This window comes from Xyrauchen texanus, chromosome 34 (assembly GCF_025860055.1).
Source record: "Xyrauchen texanus isolate HMW12.3.18 chromosome 34, RBS_HiC_50CHRs, whole genome shotgun sequence".
NCBI lineage: Eukaryota > Metazoa > Chordata > Actinopteri > Cypriniformes > Catostomidae > Xyrauchen > Xyrauchen texanus.
This window is the reverse complement of record NC_068309.1, coordinates 26,936,658-26,963,873: the sequence shown is the minus strand read 5'-3', so window position 1 is coordinate 26,963,873 and position 27,216 is coordinate 26,936,658. Positions and strand designations below refer to the sequence as shown.

Here is a 27,216-nt window from a genome sequence, read left to right as displayed (position 1 = left end):
GATACATTTCTCTCTCAACAAGTATTGAATTGGTTCCAGAGAGTAGATTGTGCCACATGGTCAGAGGCGATCTGAAAATGATTTCTTGAAGTATCTAAATGCCATCAGCTGCAAGAGCTTTTGAGAGTCCTTCAAAAGAGAGATTTAGAACAAGGTAAATCAAGACAGTTAAAGGACTGGTGAAAGAGGAACAAAACTAGGGATGTCAGATAAAGATAAAGGCTTACATATGACCAACAAATACAGAGTCATAGGAACCATGACTATACTAGATATTCTGCGAGGTCCAGAGATTCTTCAGAGTCCTTCTCACATTACAAGCTCAATTTGAAAAATGGCAAGATACCGGATGTTAAACCATCTGCTCATCTGAATATAGCTATCAATCTAGTGTCCACCATTAGTGGGATCAATTATATAAGTAACCACTCGAGAAATATAACAACCACAAAAGTTCTACAAGTTCAAAACAATAAACAGGCCAGATTGAAAGTCTAATGAAATTTTAAAATGAATTAAAGGTGTTAATGTGGATAATTATGGATTTATTCATACCCACTGATTTAATTAATTCCTTCCTAAGAAGCTGCCCTAAATTCTATAAGAACAATGCAAAGTAGAAAATAAAGCAATACACAATCCCTTATAGCCGCAATGCAGATTTATTTGGTATTTTTAGGGTTGTTATCTGTTTATTACATGATTTGTTAAGTTTAGTAAATGCAATGGAATTCATTTTATATATTTTATATTCTGATATATCATAGATAACATGTTTGTTTTTAAAACACAGTGGGCTCTCCCCTAAATAGGTGCAGCATGAAAGAAACCTTTCTTATTTGATATTTATTCAACACATAGAATAAACCTACTTTTATATACAAATGACACATCTAGTATACATGATCAAAGATAATGTATTCCAATCCTTCTATTTTGTTGTCCCAGCCTCCAGATACATCAGAAAATATACTCTCCCTAATATCTGTTGAAGTAGTTATCAGCCTTGTGGCAACATACTGTGATCATTTCTCATAGATGACTATAAAATAAGGCATTTCGTCAAAGACAAGCCTTTGGGATGATTTATGGTGTGTATAAACCTAATCTGCCTTCTCCCTGTTGAAATGTTATTCGTTGTAAGTCTTTCCATCCGCCGCAGTCCTCAAATCTCATGCGCACTTCTGAGCATTCAAACATGGTACCTTAAGAAATACTGCAGTAGGTTTGATGTTAATTACGCACAACATCAATAGTTTTGTAAGTCTTGTGACTGTTTATTACAAGTTTTGAACTGAATACAACCGGGAGCAAATTAAAATTAAGAGCTATGGTGGAAGGGAAGATTTTCAGCAAATAACAACTTACATTTTAGTCTGTTCTTCCCACAAAGACATTATAAGGTTTCAGGCAACTTAGAATATAACACACAAGTCATATGCAAGGTTTCCTTCTATGTAGGTTTTAAGCTCGTCAGTATAAATCACCATCTACTTCCATTTTATGGAAAGAGTCCATCAAATCTTTATTTAGGCTGTAAAATGTACTTATTTGTAGCCTTGGTCTATCTTTCCATGACCTTTCCATGTATTTTCCTAAGTTGTTAATATTTTTATTCTAATTTTACAGAGAAAAAGTTTGTGGGATGATAGATTTGAAAATGGAAGACATGAATTCTTAATTGTTAACATTTACTTTGAAAGGTTATATTTGATTGAGCAAGCTCAGAGGTGTTCCAATACATTTTTGAATTTCATTTGTTTTCAGGCAGAACTGAGCAAGCTGATGAAATAACTATTGATACTAAAGATTGATTTAGCAAACACCTTTTTAAATAGCCTTGGAATGTAATCCACATTAATACATCGAATAATTATTTAGGTCATAACATTTCTTTTCTCAACACACTCTTCAGAATTTATGGTGTTCGAAGCTAGGAGACAAGGTTGATTGGTTGGTCAGGTCACAATTTTGTTGTTAGCTCTAGTCTGGGTCAGATACATTTTGAAGGTAACATCTCGGTTACTGTCGTAACCTCCATTCCCCGATGGAGGGAACGAGACATTATGTCGATGTAGTGACACTAGGGGTCGATCTTGAGAGCCCCAGACACCTTCAGATCTTTGAGAAAAGGCCAATGAAAATTGGCGAGTGCCAGCTGCAGCCTTTTCTCTCTAAGTTTATCTCTCCACAGAATATTAGATTTGGCTGGGGCCTTTAAATGCTCATAAAATGTGCCAGGGAAGGCGTTCTTTTCCCTTCATATTCTTTCAGGGGGAAACGACCCCGCGGAGACCACACCCCACCCTGAAGGGTAGGGTAAAAAGTGCAGAATATGTCATATGGGCCCCAGGTCGCAAATGGAAGAGGGGTGGCGTTAGGTCCTGCCCTTCATAGGGGAGGAGCTCTACAAACGTAGCGACCGGGGCAGTGAGGGCTCTGCCAAGTGAGACGCGGGTCTACTGAAAGTGAGACCGTACCATGAAAGATACATCGCAGGAGGTTACCTCTGGCTAATGAATTCAGAGGAGGAATTCATAGTCAGACCCAGTACGTGTGCTAACGTGCCCTGTACTGGGGTAACTGAGACCTGTGGAGCACTTACCCCATTACAGGGCATGTTAGCACACGTACTAGGTCCGACTATGAATTCTCCACCTGGGGATGGAGTGGTCTGTCTACACAGACATATCGATCCTCGGGTCTCCCATCTCAGGGGTGCTTTGGAGCCATCCTGGGGGTCTCAGCGGCCGGCCCAGAGGCGGGGGTCATCCCTCTCTGGCGGGGGGTTCTGTGCCGGGGCAGAGGGCTGGGGCGGAGCCGCTTGGGTTTGTGTAGCCGCAGGGGTAAGCCCTCGGCGAACAGAGGGGATGCACACTCTTGAGCTGCGCCGGGGCAAGACTCTTGAGCTGACCGGCAGCGCTGTAGGCTTTGGTCGCCAGAGACGACGTCATCCTACAAGCTCGGGAAGGGAGTGCCGGGCACCTCCGCCAGGTGTCGGCGCTCAGCGGGCACAGGTGTGACGCGATCGCGTTATCCACCTGGGGTATTGTGGCATAACCCTCGGCCACCCACCGTCGAGGGTAGTGAGGGCGGACGAGCAGAAGGATTGGGTTCGGGCAGCGAAAGGTGTCTTCCAGTTGTGTCAGCCCAGTCAAGCGACATTACCAAGGCGTTCTCCGATGCAGCAAGCGACATCTCATCCGGCTTGCGAGCTCTGAAAGAGACATTATGCTGGCACTGAGGCAAGCTGCCTGTCTCATCCCAGAACTGGACGGGAGCAAACGAGCGTACCGGGGAGTGGGCGGTTGTGGGGGATTTCCTGGCGGAACCGTACCCATTAAAGCCCCCGAATCACCTTCAGCGTCAAACTGGCCAGCCTCATACCCGTAGGTAGAAGGACCGGCAAGGGGGACAGATGAAGTGGCTTTCCCTCGAAAGAAGGAAAGCTGCGACCGCAACGTTGCCATGGTCATGTTCTCGCAACATGTATATCAGCTTTGTATATCAGCTTGCTGAAAAAATCTGAATGAATCCACATTCCAGCTCCATTTTATACCCATATGTTGGGGGGAGTGGCATAAAAATTTTACTCACCAATTCTCAATGGCCTTTTCTCAAAGATCTGAAGATGTCTGGGACTCTCAAGACAACCCCTAGTGTCACTACATCGACACAACTTTGAGTGAGTGACAGAAGGGGAACTGTAATTATCTAAAAAAATAATTAAATAAGTCACAATTGACAAAGTATTTCAGAGACAGATTGGAGAGACCCTACAGTTATTAACTGCAGTTTACATCCTCAGCAAAACCTCATCGTGATAGGACATTATTCAAACCGCCAGAGATAAGTTATCAAAACTGTGCACTTCCACCATAAACTATTAACATTCGATCAACGCTTGCTTATGATGTTGAGCTGCTTAAGAGTTCCAATGTAAAATGAAGTTACGCAATACAATCATTAATACCTATTAAAGTAAACCCTATTCAAAGCACTCTTTGCTGCTTGTCTTCTATGAAGGACTTTGTTTTGACATTTGCTAGACATTTCTTTTATACTCTCTCAGCCAAATGTCTTTGAGGAACTTCAGTACTTAATTTAGAAGCTCGTCTCAGTTGTACTTTTAAACCCACGGTTTGCAAATACAATCTGCAAGGATTGCAATTCCCGAACTTATTAAAATCCAGGCCATGTTTATGTTTGCATCTTTTCCTTGGTATATTTCTGTGCCACAACCAAAAGATGAATAGCTTCATTATAACCCTATAGGGAAAGGAGAATGAGTGTTTTGCATATATGTGAAGGGGCTTAGAGAGATGAGACTGTATAATGTAATACCTTTTTTAATAAAATGAGAGAGGGAGTTGAGCTGAGATGATAAAGATCTACCTATCTATCTATCTATCTATCTATCTATCTATCTATCTATCTATCTATCTATCTATCTATCTATCTATCTATCTATCTGTCTGTCTGTCTGTCTGTCTGTCTGTCTGTCTGTCTGTCTGTCTGTCTGTCTGTCATGATGGTTTATGTACACATCATGATATTGAGAGATCAGGTAATAAACATTTTGAATTATTGGCGGTTTCATCCAGGGAGACAGATTGTATAATATAAATGAGAAGGGCATTGATTCAGGTGAGAGTGCAAAAATGAACCCCTCATCAGATGGAAAGGAGACAAGGAGGACCCATTCGTAAATTCCACCACAGACCTTTAATGATTTTACTTCAATGAGCCTCTTATTAAGTTCTCTCATCATTTTCTTTAAAGCACATATGCACTGTTAAGGGAAGGGAAATGTCTCTTTATGATGGGAATGGCAGTCTAAACCTATTTAACTACTATCCACATTACTGTAAAGGACCTTTTTCATGCTTAGATAATTGCTTAGGAAATTATCACAAGTGCCATACTCTCTCTTGCCAATAGCTGTGGTAAGAATAAGTCAAGATTATAAATTTAAATGTTGATGAATTTAGGCTTTCCAATCCTCCACAGTGGTTTCTCAGTGTAGGCTCAAATATTTCATATATTCTTCTAGTGCCACAAATAACTGCCTCAACACCTTAATGTGTTGACTGCTGAAAATAAAGTTCTAGTTGACCACCATGAGGTCATAGGTTCAGTTATGATAAGTATATTGACGTTACATTTATGCTCTTAGCAGACACATTTGTTTACCAAAGCTTCTTAAAATGAAATAAACAGCACATAAGTGACAATTAAATCTGATGTAACTTTTTTGGTGTTAAAATACTTTCTTCTTTTCCAGTTTAATATGAGGAGACAGCTATAAGTAAGCCATTCATTGGTCAATTTTCTCAAAAATTGCAAACGCTGTCTCTGTAGCACTATGGAAATGTCTGTGTTTGAGCAAACCGCTCCAACAATACTACTCAACCATTGGTGTCAGTTGGGGGGAGGACTATTGGACTGTTTGAACAACTACAGGCAAGGGGTGTATTCAAAAAGCTGTTTTGAAAACATTGTTTATTTTTTAAATTGCATTCGGTGGTACTAGTGTTGCAGAAATTACACACTTCCTACTCACTAAAATCTGTTGGGTTAAAAATGACCCAACACATAGCCCAATGGTGGGTTGATATAGCACCGACCCATTGTTGGGTTAGTTTAACCCAATGCATTGGGTAGCAACTTTTACCCAATAAATTGGGTTATATTGGGGGCAAAATGTTGCTTTAACCATCCTAGTATTATTGGTACTATTATTTTTGTTGACATTATTATTATTATTGCTGTGAAAATGCTTTATTTCCATTAAATTAAAAGTTGCAAACATTTTAATTAATTAAGTAAATGGTTGCAATTGTGTTATCAATTTACTTCCTATCATTAAGTTACTTACAATCATGTTTCAATTTACAAGAACCACCACAAATAAATAAGTAATCACTAACTAGGCAATGGTGTAACATTGCTGGCAAGGATGAAGACGATGGAGTGACAAACCGAATCATCCTCGACATTTGCAAAACAGTAAATGCGTTTCTCAAAACAATTCATACAAATAACAAAACGCCATGGATTACCTGCAAAAGCCAGTCTCTTGCTCAAAATCCTTAGTTCATCTCTCAAAAGTAAATATCTGTGTCAATGAACATGTCAGTGCCATCAGAAGGACAAGTCCTTGTGTCATTGTGTACGGATAAGACAGTCAAATTGCTTAGTCATGTTGTCAATATAACAGTGTACTCTTGAGGGATGTTCTGATGTAAACTATGGCTAAAGTTTTGATGACAATTATTGTAAATTGTAGGTTACACCTTAGTGTATGTGGGAGTTTGATTGCAAGAGACTGGACAAGATTCACATTTACGCTTTTACTGTTTGTTCTATAATTTGTTGACAGACCATGTTATTGCGATACAGAAAGGAAAAGATAGCATTGCATAGCACAAAGAAAAAAAACAAAAACCAAAAGTAGAAATGTGAACATAGGACAATCTCCTTAGGGAAAACTGCACATGCAGTGCTGTAGGAATTACAGTGCAGTCTTGCTACACCTCCTGACGTTCCTGTCTGTTGGGCCACAAATTCTCATCCACATCACAACGAATATCTTCTCTTGCAATGCAGCATGGAAATAATCTTTTAGAGTGTCTTATCCAGCCTCTGCAGGCATCTGCTGTGATGTCATCACATGCTGCATCCATGGCAGCCAGAAGGGTCATCTGTGTATATGGCTGGCGATCATATATTTGCATCCTGTTGTGGGCCGCAAACCATTGCCTGATGATGTTGGAGTGATGGAAACTGACATTGTCCCAAACTATCATGTACATTGGCAGGTCATCTCCAATCTGACCCCACTCTTGTTCAGGGATGAGATCCCTGTAGAGAGTGTCTAAAAAGGTGACAAGACACTCTGTATTGTATGTCCCAATAATGGGAATATGCGTTAGCACACCATTCTCAGAGATAGCAGCATCCATGGTTATGTTCGGAAGAGGTGTAAGAGTGAGAGGTGGTGGACAGGGTAGAGGGAAAAGAAGAGGAAGAGGAGATGGAGAAGGAGCAAGAAGAGCTGAATATGTAGGAGAAAGAAGAGCTGAGGATGTAGGAGAAAGAGAAAGAAGGGCTGAGGATGAAAGAGAAAGAAGAGCTGAGGATGAAAGAGAAAGAAGAGCTGAGGATGTAGGAGAAAGAAAGAAGAGCTGAGGATGTAGGAAGAGGAGAAGAGAGAGGAGTAGAGGGAGAAGAGGTGGATAGATTGGAGGGCAATGGTATAGTGGAAAGAGAAAGAGTAGAACATATAAGAAGAGATGGACAGAGAGGAAGAGGAGGGCGAGGTGTAAGAGGAGGGCGAGGTGTAAGGCAAGGTGTAAGAGGAGGGCAAGGTGTAAGAGGAGGGCAAGGTGTAAGAGGAGGGAGGAGAGGTAGAAGGATAGGGTACACGCGTGTTTCAAATGAAATCAGAGCCACACTGATTGACCATGTCATAAATCATGGTCTCTCACTGAGAGAAGCTGGGCAGAGAGTTCAGCCCAATATAAACAGATCCACAGTGGCTTCAATTATCCGCACATTTCAGAGGGAAAACCGGTAAGTAACTATATCATTCTACTTCTACAATGATAGTCCATGTAGTCTTGTTTGACATAGGTCTAGATTTCTACAGTAAATGTTCCTGGACAACGAGGAGGCAACATCACTCTCTGTGCCACAATTTCTACAACTGGTGTTGTGGCACACAATGCTGTCTTGGGACCATACAACACAGCAAGGCTCCTAAATTTTTTAAATCTCCTCAGTGAAATCCTCTTTCCGCAGGGTGATCAGGAGCAAATGGTGCGGAATTTTGTAGTTGTTTGGGACAATGTCCAATTCCACCATTCAGCACTAGTGCGAGAGTGGTTTGAGAATCACCCACGATTCAGGATGGTGTTCCTTCCACCATATTCTCCTTTCCTGAATCCAATTGAGGAATTCTTCTCCTCTTGGAGATGGAAAGTACATGACCGCAACCCTTACAACCAAGTAAGTCTTCTTCAAGCGATGGAAGAGGCCTGTGGAGATATTGGGGCATAAGCATGTCAAGGATGGATACAGCATTCAAGGCGTTTTTTCCCACGATGCATGACTCGTGAAAACATTTGCTGTGATGTTGATGAATTTCTCTGGCCAGATGTAATTGAGAGGCATGATCAATAAATTAATTGATTCAATGAATGAGGTTTTTTTTTTAAACTTATGTACTTATTTGCATTTTTTTTTTTTTTTTGGTGGGGTGACAACTCATTGTAATACACCTGGACTCATCATTAAAGAACTTAATGAAAAACATGTATTTGCATTTATTTCTTTGTGTATCTTCAGCTGAATTTGTTATCAAATCAACAGAGAACACACTTTTAGTTTTGGTGTTAATATTGAATTTTAATAAATGCATTACTAGAATAAAATGCTGTGTTTCATTGTGCAGTGAATACTTAACTGTTTCGCCAACATAAGAGTGTGTTTAGTTTGCTGTGTTAACTGTTTTGAGAGCAGTTACCTGAGTTTGGAGAAATGTACCAAATCGATTGAGAAAAACTGTACATGCAATTTCATTTTGGGCAAGATACAGTTACATCAAATGTATACAGCACATATTGCATCTTTTCTACAGCCATAGCAAATGTGTGTAAGGTCACACTTAATGTACTGTATATCACTATACAATGTTGTACTGTTTACTGTGAGGTACATTTGCTGCATGCTCATACATACCTGTACATACTGGTAGCGCAGCTCCTTCACTCTTTCTTCACTCAGTGTACAGCTGCTTCATATTCATTTGGTGTCTTTTTAGGTTGTCAGTGGTTAAGATGCTGACTGTTTGTATGTTTTCAAAGATGTTATTGTCTTCTATAATGGCATTCTTTATCTCCCTTAGTCTTATGGCATTGTATTCTACAACCATGGTGCAAATAGCCTCCTCCTGGTCAGGTGTGAAAAGGGGCCCTCTGCTACCCATGTGAAGTTGTCTTGCAGTCCTACGTGGAAAAAATATAGTAATGCAAAACACAAAATTGAGTAAGATAAAATGTCACTGATTACATGTAAAGTAATGTATATTGTAATATGCAAGTGGAATACTGTAGTATTGTATGAAGCATTACAGAAAGTATACAGTATTACAGTACAGTGCCTATTGTTAGGTTACATACCTGTTCTGTCGACGAAAAGTCTGAATGATTGAGGACACAGTTGTTCTCCCAACATTTGGCTGCACCCTTCGACCAGCCTCGGCCATTGTAAGCCCATGAATGAGAACGTTGTCTACAAGTGTGGCTGTTTTGCCTCCCAAATCCTCCACCATGCAGTCTCACTCCTCTTCTTCTCTCTGGCTGTTGACCCCGTCCAATTCCTTGTTCTTCCATTGTTAGACATTGTAACATTGTGTTGTGCTCCGGCTATATATATATACTTGCCAGTTGATGGTTCATCAGATGCACCTTCGTTAGAGAAAGTCAAGATTTTCCTGGGAGCAATTTACCAATTCAGGACAGATTTAGAAAAAAAGTATAACGGAAATGTATAGAAATATGCTTGACATATTATGACAACTTGTTCAACCATTTTGCATGTAAAGACTTATGCTATGAACTAATGCCTAAATGTTGTGGGGGGTGAGACTATTCAACATAGACCCATTATAATACATTTTGATCAACATGTCATGAGCAATTGATAATGTAGGAAACAGCAGAGAATTGTACATAATCATTTGCATGGATGTACCAAAGCATTTGCATCTGAGAAACTGCTTTTTTGATGTGCACAAGTGACACAATGATGTGAAGATTGAACAGGTAGTTTTGAGAATTTCAATTCTGATCTGAGAAATGTACCAAAGCAACTGAGAAAAACTGTAAACAAAACTGAGATCCAAAAACCCTAACTAGAAACATGAAACATAAACATGAACATGACTAAACTAGAGTTGACTCTTGACTAAATCTTGACTTGGCTTGGCTTGACTTGACTTGACTTAAACAATAAAGTTACATTAACAATACTCCACAAAGGACAATATGTACAATATGACAATAAAATATTTTATGAAAGCTCTGATCTGAACGATGTGAGATCATGTAAAAAAATGGCAGAGACCACAACAGTTAAAGGTAATTTACATTTTTGTCTGTTTAATACAACAGTTTATAATAGCCACTGGTACCTGGACCACTTTCCTTGTTCTTAAAGTATCCAGGAACATACTGAGGTGAAAAGTTCAGAGTAGAATTCATTCCGACTTAAATAAAACATTGTTCTGACAGTTACTGGGAGTTTTTTTGACCAATGAGGAGCACAAATGCAGAAGTTCTGGAGAAGAATGACTCTTAGTATAAAGAGAGGCAAGTGATCTAGGTGAATTACTGTAGCAGCTGGACTGGGTGTAGTCCTACAGTTTGATTTGTGATTGACGGTAGTGAGGGTCTAGGCCAGGAAAATTCATCTGATGGTCCTCAGGTCAAATCTGATCCACGTGAGGTTGTCAGTTGTTTTTGGGACTGTTCACACCAAACGCCTTTTGTGTCTGATCACACTGTTTATCAATTGTTTTCCAGTGTTAACTTGAGCTAAATGGAAGTCGTGCCTGGTCTCTATGTTTTTACAGTGTCTCGTGCAGGAGTGCCACATTTTAAAATGCTTTCAGAGGTTGTGCTAAAAATAATCTTTCGTAATTTTGACAAAATGGGAAGATTTAAGAACTAAAATCATGGATGACAGACAAGCGTGAGTTCTGAGAAACAGGAAAGTTATATTCATTAATTTGGTCAAGAAATTTGATTTTCGATTTGAAAAGTCAAAAATTTGAATCAGTGTATCTATAATCTATAACAAACTTCACTGTTATTTTTCAATATAATGTTAGTATCAATCTATTTAGGCCTACTCATGGACCAATTTTAAAGCACATTTTAGTTAGAAGTTATTTGTTCTTGTTTTTCAGAATTTCCTGCTTTGACAAATTTCCTGCTTTGACAAATTCTCAATGTTTTATTTATATAGTGAACAAATATTATAGGCCTATTATAACACAATATCAATATAGTTTTTCGTTAACAAAAGCTTCTGCCCCTGAGTTTTTTAATCTGGCCCACTTGTCTACGAAGTTGATTAGCACTTGTCTAGGCCATTGGCTAAGCCAGGAAAAGTATCTTGGACTGAATTCTAGTGCATACATAGAGTCAGGGTAAAACCTGAGCTGATAGTTCACGTGAGAGAATTCCCTGAGGTTGAAAACAGGCTGAGAGGAACCATTTTGGATGTGCTTGAAGGAATGTATGACAGATGCTGGCCAACAAGTAGAGAGTTGCAGTTATTGGCACTTTTCTTGTGTAGTGGTGCATGAAGCAGTAGGACCACATAGTTGTCGTAATATAGTGTAAAAAGTCGAGATGATAACCTAGGATGACAGCTAGTGTTTTTGGGGGGATTTTCTCCCCAATTTTGCCATGCCCAATTCCCAATGTGCTCTAGGTCCTCATGGTGGTGTAGCGACTCGCCTCAATCCAGGTGGCGGAGGACGAATCTCAGTTGCCTCCACGTCTGAGACAGTCAGTCTGCGCATCTTATCACGTGGCTTGTTGAGTGTGTTACCGTGGAGACCTAGCTCGCACTATTCTCCACGGCATCCACGCACAACTTACCACGCACCCCACTGAAAGCAGAACCACATTATAAATCACAGATTTACGGGGATTAATAATCACACTGGGCCATGGGCCATGTAGCGAACCACTTATCTGGAGGTGAGAAACTACTGTAAAAAAACCCCCCACAGAAACGGCAAAATAAAAGCACGATATAAATGGACACGTGTTTTTGCTTAAATATTACCCATGTTGGGCACATAAAGTGTCTTGGAAATGTCCTGGAAAATTGTGCCTTGAAAAGAGTGGAAACCCTATAAAAGCTTTTCTGACCAATCCTGTCTCCACTGTTGCTGGGTCACCATTACTTTGACTCACGTTTACTATTTTCTAATGAGAGTCTATGTGTGTTTGACCAGTTTTAAGAGTGATTTTATCAAAATGATCCAAAGAAACTAAAAACACTTTGTAACAGTGACACAAGGTTCCTAGAGAGGATAAACAACACAGTGTTTGTTTCTTTCTTTTTAAAAAGAAATCTTTAAATAATTGTCAAGAAGAGCATACAATGGATTAAACTGTGTCAGCCCTCATTCCCAAATAAACATGAATAACATCAGTGAGGACACCTACATTTGCTCCTAGGTAAATCAAAGCTAATAATTTAACCTTTATTCATTTTTTTGTATTTTTTCAGGTCTTAGCAAAGACGATTAGTAAATAAAGAATTCAGTGGGTGTGTTATTAGACATTATAAGCAGTTCTGTTCACTTACATTAATGTTATCAGGTGTGTAATCGTTATTAAATGACACTTTTTTCTTTTCAAGTGACTGTGATAATCGTTTGCTTTTATTCTGATTCACAGTCTCCAGAGTTTTCAACCAAATTACTGTGTAATTTAACAGTAACAATTTATTTGACAAAAAAATGTCAGATTGATATGCCTTACAATGTCACTCTTCATTCCAGCCTGTTGGTCTAGTCGGGATTACTGTAATGCTCTCTTAGCCGGCCTTCCTGCATGCACAATAATGCCTCTGCAAATGATCCAGAATGCAGCAGCATGTCTGGTCTTCAATGAACCCAAGGGAGTGCATGTTACTCCCCTCCTGGTCTTTATACACTTGCTGCTGGTTGCTGCACGTATCAAGTTCAAGGCTCTGATGCTGGCATACAGAACAGTCACTGGGTCTGTTCCAGCTTACCGAAAATCTTTCCTGCACAGATACGTTCTCATCAGAAGGCTGTGTGCTGCAAATGAACGGTGCCTTGTTGTACCAACACATAGAGGCACCAAATAACTTTCCCAGACTTTGGTGGTTGAATGACCTTGGTGGTGGAATGACCCTCCCAACTCCATCCATGAAGCAGACTCCCTTACTGTCTTCAAAATATGGCTAAAGACACATCTTTTTCGTGACCACTTGACCATATGATAAAAAATACAAAATAAATCCACGCACAACTCACCACGCACACCACCGAGAGCGAACCACATTATAGTGACCACAAGGAGGTTACCCCATGTGACTGTACCCTCCCTAGCAACCGGGCCAAATTGGTTGCTTAAGAGACTTGGCTGGAGTCACTCAGCACGCCCTGGATTTCAACTCGCAACTCCAGGGGTGGTGGACAGCTACCCAGGCCCCCAACTTTTTTGGACATTGATTTTGCTACGTTTACATCTCTTATCCACACCAGAAAAGCATTTTCCTCCACAAAAAACATAGACTTGAGAAAACACTCTCCATTATCGCATACTTTGGAAAATGATGACAATAGGAAACTGAAAATGAAGTTTTCAAACTTAAACAGATTAGTGTGGACATAGCTTTGGATGGGTGTCTTGAAAGAACAACTTTCAGCAGGTTATAAGTCTGATGGGATTGCTTCACTACATGAATATTAAAAGCAGAAGAGATTTCAGGCAAAATATTTTATGGTGCGAAGCGGTAGACGAGAATGGGAGGGCATGTATAGTATTTGCTTGCTGCTTGGTAGAGAAGACGATTTCAACTGAGATCAACAGCGGAGTAGGTTATGAGACCAAGTGGTGAGTAGTGTTAGGGCTGAATGAGAATAAGTAGCATACAGTTTGATGGCAACTCTGTTTTCAAAGTAGGTCATGAAGTCCTCAGCAGTAAGTGTAGATGGTGGAAGAGGTGGGGAGGAATAAATATGGAATGATAAAGGGTAAAGCAATTTGCACAGATTTAGGATAAAAGTGTTGAATCTGTATAATGGAAGTACGATGACTAGGCTGATTTGATGTCAGGGGAAAATTCCCTGTGAAGGATGTAGCATTTCTATCGGGAAGACACGCAGGCTTGTGTGAGGTTTAAGATGCCATTTATTTGATGAATGTAAAACAGAAAAGTAATCTCTCTTTGGCGTAGGCCCCGTCTGGTGGTCCGAGGGAGTTGCACTCGGAACGTCATATCCTGCCGGAAATAGGAGGCAGGGACGAGGAGCCTACCCCCGTGTGGGACAGGGCTCAACTGGTGGTGGTGGTGGAGGTTGCCATGTTAGCACACTGAAACAGCAATGTGATAGATTGTGAGCAGACTTAAAAAGCAATGGCTTACATGCGATTGGCTAGGAATTACCCAGCTAATGGTGTGATGATGAAAAGCTGCTAGTTGTTCATCATCACAGAACCCGCTAGAACTACGCTGCACTTTCATTTCTTGGTTTTCTTATATTTTCTCTGTTCTGCACATAGATTTGTTCTGTCACTAGAGGGTCAAAGGCTGGAGGAAGAGCGACAGGATGGCATTGATACTGCATGGCGAAGGCCCTTATCAAATGTTGATGAAAGGGTGAAGTTCAGAGTGGATGGATGAGTATTTGCAAATATGTAGGAGAAAGATTAGCAGGAGGAAAGTGAGGTGCAAGCTAATAAGGTGAATGGTTTAAAATCCTCAGTTGGAATGGTTGTTTCGTTAAAGCTTCTAAAAAGGGAATGGAGAAATGTTTTGACCCACAAACCTCACAATTTAAAATCCTTCTTTTTCATACACTTCTACTTCTGGAAAATAAGTAGTAACTGATAAGTAAGAAAATAAATTAAGAGCATTAGAGACAGTAAGACCACAGTTCAGATATCTCTTCAGAGACTCAGGGACACCTTATACATGCAAAAATAATAATCCTATTCTTAACCAGCCCGGTCGTAAATCATAATAATAATAGGAGTGGTGGTGGCGTAGTAATCAGAATGCTGCTGGATTCCCACAGCCACCACCATTGTGTCCTTGAGCAAGGCACTTAACTCCAGGTTGCTCTGGGGGGATTGCCCCTGTAATAAGGGCAAGTCGCTTTGGATAAAAGCATCTGCCAAATGCATAAATGTAAATAGTACAAGTTGGCAAAATCTTACAAAAATGGTCAAATAAACTAACCGACAAACAATGTTATGATTTGTCCTAATTTTAACCTCCACACCACACCACACCAAACCTAAACCTAACCATAAAATATCACATGCTTAAGGTAAGTGAAAAATCTGCCAAAAGACAGTACTAAAAATTATATTCATGATACAGTCTGAAAAAAAGCCTTAATATCTTGTACTATTTTGCTTATTAGGAGAATTTATCTTGTTTGAAGGATATTTTAATATATTTAAACTATGACAAAGGTACTATACAGTATATACACTCATTGAGCACTTTATGAGTAAGACCTGTCCTGTACACTTACATATTCATGCGGCTATCTAATCAGCCAATCGTGTGGCAGCAGTACAATGCATACAATTATGCAGAGACAAGTGAGGAGCTTCAGCTGATGTTTACATCAACCATCAGAATGGGGAAAAAGGTGATCTCAGTGAATTCGACTGTAGCATGATTGTTGGTGCCAGGCTGGCTGGTTTGAGGATTTCTGTAACTGCTGACCTGCTGGGATTTTCATTTCCATGCACAGCAGACTTTTAGGGTTCCTTTGGACCCATATAATTTTTTAAAATGTCTTAAATTCAGTTTTCCAAAATTTAAGGTCATAAAAATTTTAAATGATCCAAAAAAAGTCTTAGTATTTTTTAAAGATTTGGGTCCGGAAAACAAGAATCATGATATGACATAATGTGATTATCAAACACATGCGTTGCGACCTTCAGAGTGAAAATGTGGCACTGTATATTCTCAAAGCACACGGGCGCTTGTGAGTGTTTTCAGCTGTTGCAGAGCTGTTTATACAATTTTATGTTTATGTTATTTACTATATTAAATTGTGTGATATATCGGCATTGTATGGCCATTAAAAAAAAAAACATATCGGTCGACCACAAGATGTGGGATTCATTTTAGTTGATCAGGTCTTGATAAAGGTCTTAAAAAGTCTTAAATTTGATTTTAAAATCTCTGCAGCTTCCCTGGTCTTTAGAGTTTACTCAGAAAGGTGCCAGAAGCAAAAAACATCCAGTGAACGGCAGTTCTACGGATGGAAATGCCTTGTTGATGAGAGAGGTCAACAGAGAATGGCCAGACTGGTTCGAGCTGACAGAAAGGATACGGTAACTCAGATAACCACTCTGCACTATAGTAGTGAACAGAATAGCATCTCAGAATGCACAACATGTCAAACCTTGAGGCGGATGGGCTACAACAGCAGAAGACCATGTCGGGCACTTTGTAAGGAACGTAGTGTTCCTAATTAAGAGCTCAGTGAGTGTATATAATTAAAAAAAGAGTTTTTAAGCAGTGTAGAAGTCAATAGTCACAGTTCAGTCTAGTGTGGCCACTGCTGGATTACACATAATAAATGGTTTGTACATGTGTTCCAGGTCTATGTCTATTAAAATATTCTACCCTGATGTTTTATATAAATAACTGACATCGAGAACATTTGGTTTGCATTAGTATTTTTGTTCAATGTTTAAATATCGGCATTCATTTTGCCAAGGCAACACGCTTATTTCCCAACATCTGATTCACTTTTACACAAATTATTTGTTGAAAAGAGCACAGGACATGTCTTCTCTCATCTCAAAGCAGCTTCTAATGTCATTGCCAACAACAACCATATTGTCCCTGCTCTCAGTTGAGGTGTAAATAAGGAAAATGTGCAGAATCTACAAAGCAGTTGGGAACAATGCAAGCATGAACAGAAAGGTGGCTTATCAGAGCTCAGCAAAATCCAGCCTTGGCTCTCTATTTGCAACTGTTGCAGTGTAAGCGTGCTTTTCATTTTTAATTAGCCACGCTCAGCTTCAAAGTAGCACTCCCTGGGGGAGATATTATGATTAACAGTATCCGCTAGATGGGGAAAGTTTAGCAAAGGGAACATCATTCACCCTATGCACCCTTTTTCTGAAGTCTTTATGTCCTCACTTAAGTGACAGTATACAATAAAAAAAGGACAAAATGTTTTTGCTGCAGTACAAACTTTAAAAGTGAACTGTGTAATTGTGCGGCACTATTGTCACCAAACGGTATTGCAAAAATAATGACTATTTTCAAGCAGGTTTCCCAAATAACTCCCCTATCTACCATTGTTCAGCAAACCAACCTGATCACACAGGAAATCGACATGTTGCTTCCAAATGTTCATTAACCCTGAAATTGATCCCATTATGCCAAATTACTGACAAGCACCATGCCGACATTTTTAGAAAAACATGTTCACTTGTTCTGTGTGGTGCTACTGATAGTGTGTTGTGTGAATAATCTCTGAAACACATGCTCCTATGGAAACCATTGAAGTGATCACGTTCATATAAAAAATGATGAGCAGTATTCAGGGGTTGCATTTTTATCTAAAAAAATTAGACCATTCCTGTTGATTGTATTACATTATTTACAACTAAAAATACAACTTGTGTGGATCTTTCGCCTCAGCAACACTTTGGCCACTAGGAGGCAGTGGTTAAAATTTTGGTAAGCACACACCACAGCAGAACTCCTGTTGTCGAATTTACAGTGTGGTCAGTCTCCATCAAACATATAGTCCCGCCCCAAACTCATGCCATTGGTTATGCCAGTGTTGCTGTGTTGGGCTGGTTGCTCAAACAAACAGAGCAATGTTTCGATAGTGCCACACAGTTTACAGTTATCGGGAATTAAACTCTGAAATTAACACTCACCAACCTGCCAAATGTGGGTAAAAATGGGCAGTGGCAGGTAACTCTTACTAACTCTTACTCACTCTTACTAGCCACTTTAGAAGGTGACGTTTTTAGGGCTTTCCCTGCACTGAAAATTCTATGAATGTCGGGCCACTTGAAGCCGCAGCCACAGCAAATTAAATGCAAAATGAGCATGAATGAGTGGATAGTAAACCTGGAACACTAGCCACAGTGGCCGGTGAGCCAAAAAATGGCAAGCCCTGGTTGTCTCTACATATTAAGCTTGGATAAGTGAAGGTATTTTAACATTCAAAAAATACACAGCATAAAATGTTGTGGTGGGTTAATTCAAAAATTATTTATCAAACAGTGTTTAACATTAGTATATTTAATATTTAATAATGGTGTATTATTAATATAATTCTATAAATTACTAAACTAATTTCTGTAATTTGTTTTAAAATAGTTGTTTGCTCTCTTGTTTTCTAGTGCCCTTTCGAAAACACAGCGCCTCCCACTGGAGACTCCAAAACATTGCACAGGAATCTGTTGAAAGCTCAGATGAGGAGTTTTTTGATGCCCGGGGTAAGATATGATTTTGTTCCTTATTATTGTTTGAATTTAATTTAACATCGTCTCTTGTGAGGCACTTTATGTTGGCGGAGAACACGTAGAACTAATATAAAAAAAACCCTGATGTCAACTGAATTACAGTGATTTTTATTTTATTTTTTAATTGTAAAGTGTAAGTGTAAGTACTTTATTGTATTTGAATTATATGTCTTTTGCAAAAAAATGAACCAATGCACAATGCATATGAATTGTGTGAAGTGTGTGTATTGCCCACAAAATACCCCTAAAAATCATTGGAAGGAGCTGCTGAAATCCCTTTTGGAATTAGAACAGCACACAGTCCAACCAGAACTATACTTAAGAGACTACCAGGCTATTTCTGAAGGCTGTGGGGCTTACAGAAAATAAGTGGATAAAGAGGAGGCAGTGCCTGTCCTACCCTATTTGGCACCCTAGGCGAGACACTTAAGGCATTTAGTGCACAGTCTATTTGTTCCGTGGGGGACGCCGCAACACGTCATCGGAACACCCAGGGCACATTTTGTTTGACACAGATTGAACATATACTTATTGGCTTGGTAGATCGGCGCCCTGAAGCGATGCAGCCCTAGGCTCTTGCATAAGTTGCCTAATGGTTTGACCAGCCCTGAGAGGAGGGAAATTCTAGAGTCACATTTCTAGAGATGACACATCAGTGCAGTGCTGTCCCAATGTCATAACTCAAACGATTTACGTTCAAATAGCATTTTTATTGCATACGATTCTATAACCTTTATTTTAAAACGTATGTGATGTCACTTACATTATATATATACATTATTTGTCCCTGTACCTGGGGTTTAGTAGAGACTGCATTTAATTGGACAGGAAGTCTGATCCATGGTCACGTTTTCTTGGCTCGACAGCCAGTCTAAACAGAGGTAAAAGAAAAGGCTAAAGTAATACATCACAAACAACAGAGTCAAAACACACATTTGTTTTTCTATCATGTTGGGGACTTTCCACTGACTTCTATTGTTTTTTACTGAGCTAACAACATTTTCTACACCCCACCCCAAACCATGACAGTGTTTTTCTGTTTTCATTAAGACATTGTTTATCAAGTTTATAAAAGGTTTTCCTTGTTGGGACTGTAGGCTGGTACAGTAGGTAAGAAACTTTGGCAAAACATTGTGTGTTTTGGCCCTCAAGGACAAAGAAATGTGAAACACATTTAAATCAGTTTTACTTATGCAGTATGCAAGCATGTAATTCAGGCCATGTTTTGCTTATATTTCCATTTATATTAATAAATGTTATTTCTTCAGGCTGGCTCTTTAGAATACAGTGGTTGTGTGTTGTGAAACCAAAATGATAAATTAATACCAGAGAACTTATCAATGACTCACACATATGTTGATGCAATTTGTTATGGCTGCCAGCAGGTTTATAATTGACTCAATTCTGTTATTCATGAGGTACAAATTGCCCAGTGGTATTTTACAAGCAGCAACCGCTCTTAAGTTGCGCAAGTACGATTTGTGTAAATGTTTATGGACAAATGTTTTTTTATGTTAATCCCAATAGTAAAGCATCTGGAATTGCACTGAAGGGGCTGATTTGGATTGTATTTACACATTGCAGTATTTCATTCACACCAGGATATCATCTCGCACATATTAATGAGATTGCCGTCATTGGTAAGCTAGAGTACCTGCGAGTTATTATGATTGCAATCTCTACAGAATCAGTTGGGGAAATTGTAGCTAAGTTTAAAGGGATATTTCACCATCATTCTCTCACCTCATGTTGTTCCATACCTGTTTGAGTTTCTTTCTTTGGTTGAACTCAAAATGAGATATTAGGCAGAATGTTAGCCTTGAGGCCAAAGTATAATTCGGTAGTCCATGTTGCTGATCGGAACCTGCAAAGTATGCGTGATGCAAATTTCGTCATCAGCACAGTCTGCGTGGACTGTCTGCGTACTGCCCAGATTTTCTCAACAAATGCACAGTCATTGTGTGAAAATAAAAGATTAAATGAAAGTGTAGTGTGTCTTACATTCTGCCTAAAATTTCCATTTGTGTTCCACTGAAGAAAGAATGTCATACGGATTCGGAACAACAATTATTTTTAATTTTTGGGTGAACTATCCATTCAAGTACACTGATTAGCCAAAACATTATGACCATCTGCCTAAAATGCTGTTGGTCCTTGACTTGCCGCCAAAACAGTGCAGTGCTACAAGACCCTTGAAGGTTTCCTGTGGTATCTGGCACCAAGACATTAGCAGCAGAACTTTCAAGTCCTGTAAGTTGCGAGTTGGAGCCGCCATGGATCGGATTTGTAGGTCAAGCCCATCCCACAGATGCTCAGTCGGATTGAAATGTGGGGAATTTGGAGGCAACAACTTGAACACTTCATCATGTTCCTCAAACTATTTCCAAACAATGTGTGCAGTGTGGCAAGGTGCATTATCCTGCTGAAAGAGGCCACTTCCATCAGGGTATACCATTGACATGAAGGGGTCTACCTGGTCTGCAATGATGTTTAGGTAGGTGGCAAGTGTCAAATTGACATTCACATGAATGGCCGGACTCAGGGTTTCCCAGCAGAACATTGCCCATAGCATCACACGACCTCCACCGGCTTGCCATCTTCTCACAGTGCATCCTGGTGCCATCACTTCCCCAGGTAAATGGCACACACATACACAGCAGTCCATGAGATGTAAAAGAAAATTAGATTCATCAGACCAGGCAACCTTCTTCCACTGCTCCAAGGTCAAGTTCCGACACTCTCATGCCATTTGTAGGCACTTTTGACAGTGGACAGGGGTCATCGTGTCCATTCTGATGGTCTGCAGCTACACAACCTCTTACGCAGCAGGGTGCGATGCACTGTGTGTTGTGAAACATGCCTCCAGTAACCATCATTAATATTTTCTATGACTTGTGCAACAGTATATCTTCTATCAGTTCGGAACAGACGGGATAGCTTTCGTTGCCCTCACGCATCGATGAGCCTTGGGCACCCAACACCATGTTGCCGGTTTGTGGTTTGTCCCTTTTCGGACCACTGTCAGTTGATACTCACCACTGCTGACCGGGAGCACCCCACTTGCCGTTTCAGTCGCTCTTGCCATAACAATCTGGCCCTTGCCAAAGTCACTGAGGTCTTTTCTCCTGCCCGTTTCTCCTGCATTCAGAACGTTGACAACCAGAACTGATTGTTCGCTTACCATTTAATCTACCCAGACCTTAACATGTGGCCTTGTTAGGAGATGATCGACATATCCGTTTTACCTGTGAGTTGTCATAATGTTTTGGCTCATCTGTGTATATGTACGTATGAAGCATTTGAAGTCTAAAAAATAGTGAATGGAAATAGTACATGACAAGGCCATCTAGAGTGTAGTTTCAATATTTTATGTGCATGGTATTGTCTTGAGAATGTCTTCTTAGGCTACAACAACAGCAGACGTGCTTTACATTTTAATTAAAATATTTTTTACATCAATTCAGAGGCAAAACTGATGATACATGTGCTTTGATCTACATCATCCCAGTGATAATAAAACTGAAGTTGGCCCAAATATTTAATGAGCCCATCAGTAAAAGCCTGAAAAGCTAGCCATCCATTTGTCTGCATCACACTGTTATCTAGATAGGCTCATGTGGGCACACAGCCCTTAAGGCTCTGCCGATTTATTACTGCAACACCTGTCAGACTGGGCTGTATGGTGCCAGCAGGTATTAAGTTAAATAAGGATGATTTAGCATGCTAATTAGCCTGCACTCTCTGGTCAGTAATCAAGCTGGATTGTTGTATGTTTATGATTTGGACCTAATTTGCAGAGAGAAAAGTGTTTGTTAACAATAAAAAAATATAAAGTTACCCAATTTCTTGCTTCATTACAGGTTTGTGTGGTAAACTTATATTAGAGACATAAATCTTTTGAGATGGTTTAACAAATACATTTGTATTCCTTAACTAAATAACTTATGTCTTTCAATAAGCTGTCACTGTTTCTCTGACTGTTTCTCAAGCATTAAAGGGGTAGTTCACCCAAAAATGAAACCCCCATGTTATTCTTAACACTTATTACACTTTTTTCACACATTGAAAGTGAATGATGACAGTGTCAGTCAGTCATTTACATTCTTCCTAATATCTCTTTTTGTGTTCCATGGAAAAAGACATTTGTCAAAAACATTATAAATGTGCTTATGGGGGGCCTGGGTAGCTCAGCGAGTAAAGACACTGACTACCTCACCTGGAGTTGCGAGTTCAAATCCAGGGCATGCTGAGTGACTCCAGCCTAAACTGGCCCGTTTGCTTGGGAGGGTAGAGTCACATGGGGTAACCTCCACGTGGTCACTCTAATGTGTGGTTCTTGCTCTCTATGGGGTGCGTGGTGAGTTTTGCGTGGATGCTGCAGAGAATAGTGTGAAGCCTCCACACATGCTATGTCTCCGTGGTAACATGCTCAACAAGCTATGTGATAAGATATGTGGATTGACGGTCTCAGATGTGGAGGCAACTGAGATTTGTCCTCTGCCACACGGATTGAGTCACTACGCCACCACGAGGACTTAGAGTGCATTGGGATTTGGGCAATCCAAATTGGGGAGAATTTTTTTTAACGCTCTCATATTAGTATGCTGCTTCAGTTTACATATGTGGAGAGAATAGTTTTTGGTTTGTTTTGCTTTCCCAGAGCTTTTCCTGTCAAAGCTTGCCTCGTTTTCTTTTCTGTCTTGTATTTTTCTGAATCTCCCAATCATTTTCCAATTTTGTCTGTCAACTCCTTTCTCTCAAATATTGATTCTCCGAAGAAGTTGTTGTACAAAATGGATGAGCAACCTGCCATGTCCATTTTCGTCCAGAAGACTTGACATGATAGCATGTTTTCTGAGTTTCTTTAATGGAGGCTGTTGGGTTTTTGTGTTGCTATGTTGCAAATATTCTTGTTGCGTTTATGCATTAGTTTTCTCTTAGTACCCACCTACACATTGTCACTCCATCTCAGATTAGTCTCTTATATTTCTCCCTTGTACTCTATTAATATGCAAACACATTTGTGCACATCAACACAGATACAGACATCACACAATAACACACTTGACACAAAAGACATAGACTTGGTTTCAACATTTGGGTGGGGTTTAAATGTCACCTAGACACAATCCCTCATCATCTGCAAACAGTAAGATAGATGCCTCTGGAGAGTAGAGCATTCATACTGATGTTTTTCTAGACAAATAACTGCATCCTCTTGTCAGACCCTCAACATATTACAGCTCAGTCTATCTACACACGCAGTACATTAAACAGTAGATTAAAACAAATAATTCATTTAATATTAAAGGAATAGTTCACCCAAAATTTTTAATTCTGTCTTCATTTACTCACCCACATGTCATTCAAAATGATTTGAAAAATCATATTTATAATATTTTTTTTTTTACATAAATTCACAGTTTATATATGTAGTTACTGTGGCTGTCAAGATTCGAAAAGGATGAAAAAACACTGTTAAGGAATCACAACAGAAGTCCACATGACCCTTACGCTACATTCCAAGTCTTCTGAAGCCAGAAAGCTTGTTTCCAGGAACAGATGGTGTTAACTCGTCCTTTGCTCACTTTGAATTGTAATTGTATCACAAGAGCTGCATAGCAATTCTTGTTCCACTAAAATAAAATCACTGTACCAATTTAGAACTGCATGAGGGTGAGTAAATTATGATAGAATGTTCATTTTTGATTATCTATTCCATTTAAAGCATACCCCTCGCCATGTTCAACACCATTTCTTTATTTGTATACAGATTTGCCAATATAGTTTAATTTAAATAAAGTCTAAAAGGGATAGTTCACCCAAAAATGAAAAGTCTCTCATTATTTACTCACCCACATGCCATCCCAGATGTGTATGACTTTCTATCTTCTTTAGAACTTTTTAGAAGAATATTTCAGCTTCGTAGATCCTCAAAATGCAAGTGAATGGGTACCAAAATTGTGAAGCTTCAAAATGCACATAAAAGCAGCATAAAAGTAATCCATACGACTCTGGTGGTTAGATCTATGTCTTTTGAAGTGATATGATAGGTGTGGGTGATAAACAGATCAATATTTAAGTCAATTTTTCCATACATTCTCCTCCCTGCCCAGTAGCTGGTGATATGCACGAAGAATGTGAATCACCAAAAAGAAAAGAAGAAGAATGTGAAAGTGAAGATTGATAGTAAAAAGGACTGTTTCTCACCCATATCTATCATATTACTTCTGAATATATGGATGAACTTCTGAAGTCTTATGGATTACTTTTATGCTGTCTTTGTCTGTTGGAGCTTCAAAATGTCAGTCACCTTTTACTTGCATTTTGAGGACCTACAGAGCCGAGATATTCTTCTAAAAATCTTTGTTTCTGTTCAGCAGAAGAAAGAAAGTCATACACATCTGTGATGGCATGAGCGTGAGTAAATGATGAGAGAATTTTCATTTTTGAGTGAATTACCCATTTAATAAAATAATGTTGGCTCGTACAAAAATGTACAGCTTTTATTACTATAGAGAAAAATAAACAAACCAATGAATAATGTTATTACAAATTTTCCTACGTCTTACCCCTAATCCAAACCTAAACCTAACCATGATTTCAATAGGAAAATATATATTTTTTTTACCATGGAAGAAAGGAACAAATTGTGTTTGGAATGAGTGAAACGTGTTACAGGTTATTGACATGCAGTTCTTCAGTCATTTGTATTGCATGAATAAATATGGAATGAGTCACTAAAAATGTGTTCACAGACATTTCCTTCAAAATAAAGTGTTGGATAGGAGGCTAGCTAAGATTTGATGCCTGTATTGTATTGATTTTTTATTCTTTAGATTGGTTGGTCTCTATGGGAATAAAAGTCATACTTTTTCATATGAGCCAAGCCATAAGATATCTTACAATTTAAATGATTATCTTATCTTACTTGCATTATTATGAGATGTCATGAGACTATGTTGGGTTTGCATTTCATTTCTCATAATCCCTATATATTCCTTCTTTTTCAGAATGGTTGGTATCTTGGAAGAAGTCATTCAAACACGAACAATCCTTGGCCGTTATAAAATGTACTAATGTTGTTGTCGCAGATGGTCAGAGAATGAACCCACGGCCTCTTGCAGCAGACTAATCACTGACTGATATGAGCAAAATATAGTTTTTAGACTTATTTCTTAAATTATTGGAGAAAAAGACAGAGTTCATCCTCAAGAACTGGCTAATGTACAGCTGGAGGAAAACAGAAGAGAGTAATTCATCTTCATTAGTTTCTTATCATCTTATTCCACAGCCTCCCATTCTCCCCCCCCCCCCCCCTCTCTCTCTTCGCTATCTCTGTGGTTTATTTTTGGCTCCATTTGAGTTTTTTGCCCTTTTGTCTCTGTGTGTTGTACCATACCTCTTTTAAATGATTCCTTGAGAACATTTTCCTCTTACCTCAGTTTTAAGGGCACTTCATGGAGACATGGACTAGAAATAGTCCTTACTTAAAAGAAGCACTCATTTTCATAGTGCACATTCTCATAGAATAAGAGGACCTTTTTTAAACCCATACACTTCTGAAAGCTGTTACTAAAGGCAAAAATCAAACTTGAAATCTGTGTATGAAGGAATATTTGCAGCAAAAGTGATGTAAGAAGTGATTTAGTTTTTAGCTGTAAATTGTTTCATGGAACAAAATATTGTCCTTCATCAGTGCTTCCAAGTGGTTTTGCTTCAAGTCCATTGACAGATGAAATTGTGCCAAAACACTGTATGGTTTTATTGGACGGAAAGCCTTTGATGTCAACAACCATTTTTGGGATGTGACACACCTGTTGAGAACCACTGTCCATACGATAACATTGTAGACCTCAAGTTAATTCACTGTATTGAATGATGGTTTGCCATGTCCTGCTGGTGTGCAGATGTTATGGAGGGGAAGACGGCCATGCTGCTGGGGATGAGCCAGTGGAACTCCAATGACCTGGTGGAGCAGATTGAGACACTGGGACACCTGGAGCACTCAAGAGGTACAAGCACCAACTGACATCTCACACAGGTCTCCTAAAGAGGTCTGTTCTCATGAGGTGATCTAGAATAGTCATAATTTTCAGATCATCTTATACAAAGTTAAAGGTAACCCACTGTAAAAATAAAAATGTGCTGTTGTTATAGGGGCTGTTCCTACATAACCTTACACATATAAATAACATTTGTTGGAGTAACCTCATGTAGTCATTAGTCAGATTGACTCAGTCATAACAAATATATTTTGGACTTTTATAAAAAGTATAATACAAGTATTCATATAAAGAATATATTTACAGTTTTTCTCAATTGCTTTGGCTCAATTCTCAAATGAGAATATTTTTTTTAAAACAATAAATTCAGCGGGGGGCCTTGGTAGCTCAGCGAGTAAAGACGCTGACTGACACCCCTGGAGTTTCGAGTTCAAATCCAGGGCATGCTGAGTGAATCCAGCCAGGTCTCCTATGCAACCAAATTGGCCCGGTTGCTTGGGAGGGTAGAGTTATATGGGGCAACCTCCTCGTGGTCGCTATAATGAGGTTCTCACTCTTGGTGGGGCGTGTGGTGAGTTGTGCGTGGATGCCGCGGAGAATAGCATGAAGCCTCCACACACGTTATGTCTCCACGGTAACACACTCAACAAGCCACGTGATAAGATGTGTGGACTGACGGTCTCAGACGCGGAGGCAGCTGAGATTCGTCCTCCACCATTGAGGCGAGTCACCACGCCACCACGAGGACCTAGAGCATATTGAGAATTGGGCATTCCAATTTGGGGAGAAAAGGGAGAAAAAAAAACAATAAGTTAAAATCTCTGAACAGTTCCCTTGTTCACACCAGATTTGAATTTCTTATTAATTCAAGCAAAATGTGTTTTGGCACATGTGTGCTAAAGAGTAAGTAATTG

The 27,216-nt window shown here is 39.4% G+C and overlaps 1 protein-coding gene across 1 annotated transcript in view; it reads left to right on the top strand.

Moving 5' to 3' along the window:
• LOC127627864 (membrane-associated phosphatidylinositol transfer protein 3-like) overlaps positions 1 to 27,216 on the top strand; it is a 94,619-nt gene that overhangs the window by 22,158 nt on the left and 45,245 nt on the right. Inside the window, exons 2-3 of the mRNA XM_052104458.1 lie at positions 18,174 to 18,269; positions 26,207 to 26,311. Coding sequence (XP_051960418.1) covers positions 18,174 to 18,269; positions 26,207 to 26,311 — 201 coding nt within the window. The remainder of the gene's footprint in view (positions 1 to 18,173; positions 18,270 to 26,206; positions 26,312 to 27,216) is intronic.